The sequence below is a fragment of the Bidens hawaiensis genome, unplaced genomic scaffold (assembly GCF_021521415.1).
Source record: "Bidens hawaiensis isolate Kalapana, Puna unplaced genomic scaffold, B.hawaiensis_p1.1 tig00073006_1, whole genome shotgun sequence".
Taxonomy (NCBI): domain Eukaryota; kingdom Viridiplantae; phylum Streptophyta; class Magnoliopsida; order Asterales; family Asteraceae; genus Bidens; species Bidens hawaiensis.
This window is the reverse complement of record NW_027502721.1, coordinates 21,750-31,385: the sequence shown is the minus strand read 5'-3', so window position 1 is coordinate 31,385 and position 9,636 is coordinate 21,750. Positions and strand designations below refer to the sequence as shown.

Below are 9,636 nucleotides of genomic sequence, written 5' to 3'. Positions count from 1 at the left end.
CCTACCCGTAGGATACGGATACGGTATGCATTTTAGTACCAAAACACGTATCCGGATCCGATTCATACCGGTAATACCCGAAACCGAAACCATTTCCAATACCCGAAACCGGTTTTTCAAATACCCGAGTATTGCCAATACCAGAATTGGCACCTCTAATTTAGACTCATATATATTAATTTACAACTAGTGGGACTTAACCCGCGCGGTACATCGTGGACAGAGGTCAGTGTGATTCAGCATGGTTTTTTACGGTATCATCGCTCGCTAGTCGCTACAGCAACCGTAAAGAGAAACCTAAAATGAAAAGTCGTATAGGCTCAGCCGCTCAGTCCATAATGGCTTGTACTGAGATTACACTCAACAACTAAGGTTCAAATTATATTCTACACTGACGGTGCATATGGAAGATATAGTTTTCAATACATGTGATTGGAGTCGAGAATTCATGACACGATTACTCGACACAAAGTTAAATGAATTAGTATTTGGGGTAAATGGGTTTGGATCATCCACGGGTCAGCACACTAGTCTCATGAAAAGTGTGTTCAAACAGGTTCAACTTGTTATGACACACGTAACACCTTTAACTTCTTATGTACATAAGTTAATAGGTCTACATCAGTAACATCACACATCTATCATTTATCAAATCAATATTATTCTAGGTTTTTATAAACAATTAAATACGGTCTATAATTTTGAATTACTTTATTATTTTTCCAATTTAAGTCATTAATGGGAACAGTTTATATCTTTAACTAGTATTAGATCGGCCATTATGGTGTGCTGAACCACGAAATACAAAATTATGTTTCCAATAGCATCGGATCATAAAGTTGCGAGATTATAACAAAATTAAAAACTATAAAACGGAATATTGTTATAAAAGTTAAACGAATTCCGATACTGGTTCCAATAATAATGACAACGGTACCCATGTTGATAGGTCACTATCGGCAGGGCCGGCTCCGAGAAACGCTAAAAAATTTGGGCCGAAGGCGAGTCTAAATTCGGGCCTAAAGACTTAAGTAAAATATAAACTCGATAACTCATAAATAAAAAAGTAAATGATACGATAATAAACAAAAACAAAGTGATTATTAACTGAAAATCTGAAACATTCAAACAATCAAACCTACTGTTGACATAAACTGATAAACAACAAATTGACATAATTCAATAAACTATAAACAATCAAAACTGTTACTAACCCTAACTCCCTAAGTCTCTAACTTTTATAATAAAACTAAACAAATAAACAACTAACCTGGGCTGGACGGAGGAGGAGGCTGGAAGCCTGGGCTAGTGGGCTGTGGAGGTTGGAGGCGGAGCCGGCTGCCGGCGGTGGTTTGTGGTACGTACGGTGGTTTGTTCTTTGTAATTTAAAAGTTGTCCCGATCTTTTATCTAATTTCTAAACAATAAAAAAAATGTAAATGGGTTATAGGTATTGGGCTAAAATGGATTGTGGATGGGGCTGTTCATGAGTCGAGCCAAACCGAGCGAAGGCTTGCTCGTTGCTAGGCTCGTTTAAAATCGAACCAAACCGAACGGCTGAAGTTCGAACCGAGCGAAAACCAAAACGAGCCAAAATCGAAACAATGATTTTTCTATCGAACATCGAGCGATTTCGAGCTTTATTTATTTCTTTTCCACTTTAAAACTTTCAATAAGAAACAAATTTGAAGGTTGTAAATAATATATTTTGTAAATAAATTAGTAGTTTTTAGACAAACATGTAATAGATTGTAAAAAATAAGTTTGAAGTGATATAATGATAATGTAATTAAACTTCTAGTATTCTAAAATTTTGAAACGAACAAATAAAACTATAAAATTGATGGAATATGAAAATTTAAAGGGGTAAAAATAATTGTAAGTTTATATTTATGTGTTTTGTGTATATATTTATATATTTGTTCATATATAAAAATTTCATGTACTTTTAATAAAATCTATATTAAAACGATGAGAAAAAAAGGTAATCATAACAGGGTGTTTAGTTTTGAACGTTTACGCAAACATGAGTTGTAAGTGCAGGCTGCATTGTCGAACTGCACGCTATGGGCGCACTTGAGGCGCCGAGGGCGTGGAAGGTGGGGGCACCGGGGGGGGGGGGGGGGTTCACAACGATGGGCGTCGTTCGATCTCCATCTCTCACACACACATACATACCATATATGTATATATACTAGTTAGGTGATCGCGAGATGTAGCGGGACGCACGAACGTTACCGGTGTCAGTACGTTCCTCGCAAGTCGCAACAGTACGTACATTACCTGACAATGGTATGTACTTAACGTGGCATCAGACGTGTAACCGGTGTCGGTAAGTGTGTCGCTCAACGCCTACACGCGAGCAATATGGTACGCATAAACAATGTTATTCGCGTAACTAATGCCTGTACGCGCGTGACCTGTAACGAAAATCAATAAGCAAAAAATGAAATGTATAGTAATTCCAAGTAAACCAATTAATGGTTATCTGGAACTATTGCCTACTAAAGATAATTAACTTGTTTAAATAGAGTGCAATGGTCATTGGTCAACAAGATCATCACGTCGAAAGCATTAGCCAGAGGGGGGATCATCAACAACCCCGCATCATGCATATTCTACGGTGGTACTATTGAATCAGAGGCGGACCTATGTGTTGGGTTGGGGGCGGCCGCCCACCTTAAATTTCTTTTTTAGTGTTATTTTTTAGTGAAAATCCCGATCGTTAAAATTAGTGTTAAGTTCAGATGTCGCCCCCCAAGAAAATAATTCATGGTCCGCCACTGTACTGAATCCGAAGATAAACTTGTTGTGGACATAAGTGTTTGGTGCACTCAAAAGATAGAAACCGTTTCTGGGTTTCCACTGCAATTTGGTTCTTTTTGTACTAGAAATGAAAAGGTTTTTAAAAACATAAACCGTCACCAATAAAAATTATGGAGAACATCAAGTCAAACACTTTCCTATGGATGAACAACATAACGAAGCTACATGCTATAGATTGGGCATCATGGATTTTCGGTTTGTTTAGCGGTTCCATTTTTCACAACTATGGGTCAACAATTTAACCGATTTGTGCTATTTTTTTTCATCAACCTTTCAAATTAAGTATAAACATGGTCTCTTTATACATTACATTTTGTTGAACTTTTAATGATCTAACAAGTTCGATTTTGCATTAAAAAACATCATCACAAATTTGCCAAAGCGGAATCATTTTAACCTGTTCAACAAGTCTCGTCAATTGGGTTTAGTTTTTCATAAAACCGTACCAAAAAAACCATCAAAACTGTTTGAACCGGACCAGGATACAAATTTAATTGGTATACCAGATATAACTATACTACATTTTGCGTGCATAAAATAAAAGTAAATAATCAAATTCATAAAAACATAGAAAATAATAATCAAAATATAAACTATTTTATATATTAAAAAGTCAACAAACACATTCAGGTGGGGTCACTAAAAAAAAGACAAAGAAAGTCAATTCCCGAACCATTGTCCTTGACCTTGCTGCTGACTGGACTGCATGCATACCCAAGGAACTGATCTGGTGCGCTCTTGACTACCCTTGTTACCATGCACCATCTCCCCACCAACTTTTATTTATTCACTCCCTTGCCAACAACCTCTCTTCATTACATCCTGACATACTCTTCAGAATACTCATCATCATAATATCAACTAACTTAAATGACACTTCTACCCTTTTAATTTAACCCTACCCCTACACAAACAAACCACACTACATGCATGTCCATAGAGTTTTTAACTTTTTAACTTAAAAACAAACAAAATAACAAGACTTCATAATGGTAGTACCATTAATTAACCTTTGAAGCGGAAACAGTTGATGGCTCGTCAAAGCCATCAACTTTGTTGCCACTGGTAATAACACTGGCTCCGCTACCACAGCCAGTGATATTATCAATGGCAACCCCACCAAGGGCGGCAATAATTTGTTGCATTGTAGCTCGAATGTGGTTGTTGATCGCGTTGGCACTCGAGAGGTTTAGGTTTGCGGTAGACATGGAGTTGGCCACCATTTGTAGTCCCACAGTTAGCATGCAGCCTCCAGTTTCAACTGAGGAGGCTGTCATGTTGCCACTAGGGTTTTGTCCCAGTACTGGGACAATGACAAACCCTAGTGGGAGGAGTGGGATGCATGACGAATCTTCACCGTTCATTGTAAGTTTGATGGCATCAACATCAATGACTGAGTACACCACGAGGCTGCCAGAGTCATCGGTGCAGCTCTCCTGCAGCACTAGCTCGATGCTCTGTGACGAGTTACTAGACACCTATTCACAAAAAGAGTTTCATTTTAAATAACTTGATTAATGTAGACAGCTTAAAATATTCATCATTGTCTTCAGGAATAATAAACTTACATTAACACGAAGCAGCGAGGTACAGTTTCCCGGATGAGAACCGTTAGCAATGTGAGCCACCTCTTCCAATCGAGTCCCATTTGAGATAATATCGAGCTATACACACCAAAATGTGAGACAAAACTGAAATGTATATAATGGATCAGATAGCATGTTTGAAATGAATTATGAACCTGAGATCGGAGACGTCCATCTCTCAACAGATCAAAAACTTGATAGTGAGGATGAGGAAGCCAGATTGTTGATACTGCAGTCAGGATTAAGCCATTGCGCTGGCCCGGTTCAGTGACTTTTCTAGTGGTTATGCGAACGGTGTCCTCAACTGAATCTGAGAGGGCTGTCCATGATTGCCCACACGCGCTAGTGATGTGAAGTGAGAACAACCTTACCATCCTCTGAGCCACATTCATCAAGTTTGCTCTTGCTTCCGGAGATGGTATCGCTGTAAACATATGTTTGATGGTTATTAGGTGTCAAACTTATTAATTATCATGATGATATAGTATAAATAATCATAAATTAAATAATAATAACTATAATAGATAATAAACTCGGTAATACGCTCAAGTTTGATCATGGTACCTCCAATATCAGATATATTTCGGGCCATAAGACTTGCAAGCCTCTCACATTGTCGTTGTAAAACAGCTAGCCATCGATGCGCTCCAAATGCCATTCCACTGCTAACATAATCAGTAAAGATCCCGTGAACCGGATCATTCTCCGCCTCAGCATGCTCAACCCAAGTGACCTGTATCAATGAATTCAAAAAATACTATGAAAAAAAATGAAAATTTAAAACTTCCAAGTTTGTATAAATTAAAAATTATATGGATTTCTCACCCTTGAATAGCCATTAGGCATGTCTTGTATAATGCAGCCTGAGGGAAACCGTGTGTATCTAGTACGCGAGGGCTGGCAAGTCTCATGAAAGCTGTCCAACGGGAAATCAACGATAGTCCAGCTTCCATCGTCAGGATTACGAGCACAATAACGAAGGAAATAAATTTCTCTTGTTGGCACAAGTGGGGATAGCATTTGCAGTTCAGCATACATCTGCGCATAACAAAAAAAAAATCAAAAAAATGCTAATTTTGCCACCTCTAACCAAAGATAAATATATATACGCACCAGCTGCAGGTAAGTGTTTGCAGTTCCATTTACATCAGTACTAACAACTTGTAGCGTTTTCGCACGCGAAATAATTGAGGGAAATAACTCCATCCACTTCTCCTATAATACCCAAATCAGTACAAAATTAGAAACATAAAAAGTACTTACTATCAAACAAGAAACACATAATTCTAACACGAAAAAGTGACATACTGCATCAAGAAAAGCATCAACCAGAGTGATACTATTAATGATCACAACCGAGCTAGCACGAGAAGCTTCATATCTCGACTCATTCGAATCAATTTTCCTTTTAATCGTGCACGGGAACATCTTAGCATACTCATCAAGATTCAGCACTTCTTTTCCAGCATTGTTAACCTGAGTCCAAAGTGGTTCACCAAGCCTGCACATCTTAACCACTTCATCCATGAACGATAGTGCGTATTGGATCGCAAGAGACTTTTCATCCTCCATGATGATTAAACCATTAGCAGCCGCAAAGTTGGGAACTTCAGGTGCCATTAAAGGGTTCATCTGCATCATTTCATTGCTGTTTGGCATGCCAGCCTGATCAAATGGACTAGGATACATATTCATGTCCAACTCCAAGTTAGAAGTCATCATTTGAGGTACATGACATTGTCCTTGTGTTTGCATTGGATTACTCCCACAAAACTGACTTGTTATAAGGCAGGCACGATCCAACTGCACGAAAACATTCGTTTCGTTGTGAATTACAACCTCATTCTTTTTATTGATCATTGTCTAAAAGGTGTTAATTAGGACAAATACAAAGTTGATCCAAGAGTTAGCAGACTCATACTTAACCGGCTAGACGATGCAAATAGGGAGCCATATGATTTAAAGCCTCAATTTACATTAAAAATATTTGAGAAATTTTAGTAATCTTTATGTCTCTTTTTGTATGTTACTCCGTAAAACAAGTAATCTTATGAGTCAATTTTGGTTATTCTTTTTTATAAAAAGTTTTACAAATTCCAAATATTATATATATTAATTTAATATTTTCAACAGTTTTTAAAACTTATGCTTTTGATACCTATAAAATGCAATATTAAAATTGGACAGCATTTATTATATTAAAATGTCCCTGAGAAAGAAAAATATTAGAAACTTTAGTTATAAAAATACTATAGTGAATAATTTTTAAAATTTCAAAACAATATAGATAACCAAGTACCTCCTCTTTGAGCCGCGCATTTTCCATACGAAGTTGTTGCTCCGAAGACCCTCCACAGTTAGAGCAAACAAGCGCACACAACGCATTTTGCAGCCGACTATTTTCATGTCTTAGACTCTCGTTACTGTTTCTAAGGATAGCATTTTCCGACCGGTCTTGTTGTGCCTAAATAACAAAATTTAACCGATCTCATAACCGCGCCCAATAGACATTTAATGTGTTACATACATGACCAGTCACAAATATTAGTACTGTAATAATAAGTATTGACTAGTGAGTGACTAAATAAACTAGCCTTAAAAGGATGTATATTAAAAGAGTGTGTTCCCTCTTTGGGAGATGATATATTAGTAGGTGTAAGTGGTAACAGTGCGCACCCACAAGCGTATATTAAATGAGAAAGCAAACAATACAGTAAATGCTTCTCTACAGTCATCAAAGCGCATGGTTGTGGTTAACGTACGCTTGCAGACAACTATTCCCAACCCCCCTCCCATCAAGTTTCACTATTTATTAAAAAACAAAATTATAAAACTTTGTCTGGCAGCATTTATTTCTTAGAGCAAAATAAAAGGTTTGTACAAAACGTGTGTTATATTTTATAACGCTATAGTACTATACTATAAGCAAAAAACTTTTACTCACTTGAATATTTTTTTTAGAAAACAAATGAGCTAAAAACAAGTTTATTTAAGTTATATAATAATTAAAATTATGCTTTCAAATGACATAAAAAAATACAACTTATATTTGCTTTTAATGATATATTATTTAAGGTAAATGCACACCAACACACACACGAACACACATACATGTGTGTGTGCGTGCACGTGCGCCGTTTTCTATATAAATTGTACAGTATTTATAGTTATAAGTGGTATTAATTATAACCCGAAAACTTAAATTAATTATTAAACATCATTTCCAAATTACAAAAGTATAAAACAACAAATATACATAATCTCATTTTGTAAAAATAAAATAACAAACTCACTGATCAGTGATTTCATCAAAAGCTTATCATACATAATTACATATAACTGTAATAAACAGAAAAAACTTGAATTTTATGGTGATAAACTGTTTTGGAATAAAAATAAATGGTAATTATTTCTTTCCTATATATGTTATACTTGTTTTGTTAAGAATATCAACCATGCAATATACATGTGACTATAATAGTTTGTTTCTTAACATATCTATTTCTCAAAAACATATATAATTACAAAATCTCATTTTTTGTCCTTGTTTAAATCAAAAAGTCAAAAACCACTTCCATTTCACACAAGAAAAAAACAAAAAATATACATAAGGCTATGTGTAGTGGAGGGGCTATAAATGGGGGCGAATTGTGACACGTGGCGTCCAGTCAGCAAATGAGGCGAATTTGTTTTTGGTGTGTAATGGTGTAGGGGCTACTAGTTAGGCCCACAGTATCTTTTTTTTATTATTTTCCTTTTATAATTAAACTAATCAAATAAAAACCAATTTCTTCAAATAATTAAATAAAAATACATTAAAATTAAAAAGAAATGCAAAAAAATACATAACTAAAAATATAAAAAAACATATAGCTCGGTTGACGTACATGTTTAGGTTCCGGTCGGGAAATTGAAACAGATAGCTCGTTTGGTTTAGGTTCATCGGGTTCCATTTTGCATATACATATATACACACACACACAAAATATATACATATATATATATATCACACACAACATATATACATATACATATACATATACATATATATACACACACATAACATATATACATATACATATACATATATACACACACACACAAAATATATACATATACATATACATATATATACACACACAACATATATACATATACATATACATATATATACACACACAACATATACACATATACATATACATATATATACACACACAACATATACATATACATATGCATATATATCACACACAACATATATACATATACATATACATATATACACACACACATGTAATATAATAATAATATCTTTCTAAACCATCACAGGCGACAAACTGCCATCGCCCCCGCCCCATTTCGCCCAGGGGGCGGTGTTCCACCCTAAAATCGCCCCAAAGTCGCCCAATATCTCGCCCGCTACGTTTGGCCTAATATCATATCATTTTGTAAAAACAGAATAAATTACCTAAAAATGTATATTTACTTCACCCACACAAAAAATTATAATAAAAAATATAAAATCAATATACATCTTCTTGAAAACCGTGTTGGGTGTATGTACATTTGAACAGTTGGCATTAAATTTTTAGATTTAGCCAAAGTAACAAGAACATGTATGGACACTCAAATGCTAACATACGCACCTTCAACTGTGTACGCCTATTTTGAAACCAAAACTTCACTTGGCGTGGCTTAAGACCAAGTTCTTGGCTTAATTTCAATCTTCTCTTATCATCTGGATGTGGACATTCCTTAAACAACCTGTCAACACACACAAACAAACCTTAATGTATGTTCATTTTGTTTAAGGTAATTAACCATAATACTATTAACATACGATTCCATTTCTTGGATCTGATGAGCAGTGTGTCTATGATAACGTTTCCTCTTATTCTTAGGCTGTTTTTCATCGGTTTCCACTTCGTTACCCGACAACCCGCCTTCGACTTGATCGCTACCCGACACGCTTTCCATTTCCTCCTTTCCTAGTCTCGGCATCTCGTCTTTCTGTAATACAACTCCGTTTTCAATAAAATTTATATTAAAATATATAAAAATAAAAAAATTAATAAAATAAACAAGACTGTGTTTTTAGATATTACGGGTATCATGGATGGGAAATCGGCGAAATTAGGAATGAAGTTTAAGTTAGCGAAAATCGATTCGGTTCCACCACCCATGCTTGACATCACTTGACAATCTCCAAACATGTTTCCTAT

At 35.5% G+C, this 9,636-nt stretch overlaps 1 protein-coding gene across 1 annotated transcript; it reads right to left on the bottom strand.

Moving 5' to 3' along the window:
* Nucleotides 1-3,253: 3,253 nt before the first annotated feature.
* LOC143606102 (homeobox-leucine zipper protein HDG5-like) lies at nucleotides 3,254-9,636 on the bottom strand. The gene is made up of 11 exons (XM_077081981.1): nucleotides 9,520-9,636; nucleotides 9,255-9,424; nucleotides 9,061-9,178; nucleotides 6,711-6,875; nucleotides 5,720-6,214; nucleotides 5,525-5,626; nucleotides 5,237-5,449; nucleotides 4,976-5,144; nucleotides 4,567-4,835; nucleotides 4,394-4,489; nucleotides 3,254-4,303 (listed from the first exon to the last, which is right to left on the bottom strand). The coding sequence occupies exons 1-11, from the start codon at nucleotides 9,625-9,627 to the stop codon at nucleotides 3,827-3,829; spliced, it is 2,382 nt and encodes a 793-aa protein (XP_076938096.1). The 5' UTR covers nucleotides 9,628-9,636; the 3' UTR covers nucleotides 3,254-3,826.

Bases quoted from the DNA above. Each gene is read 5' to 3' on its own strand.
- LOC143606102 (XM_077081981.1), bottom strand. From the start codon at position 9,627: ATGTTTGGAGATTGTCAAGTGATGTCAAGCATGGGTGGTGGAACCGAA. The intron at 6,876-9,060 runs GTGCGTATGTTA...TTTGTTATTTAG, and splicing joins ATAGGCGTACACAGTTGAAG to GCACAACAAGACCGGTCGGA. The intron at 4,304-4,393 runs GTAAGTTTATTA...TTTTGTGAATAG, and splicing joins CCTCGCTGCTTCGTGTTAAT to GTGTCTAGTAACTCGTCACA.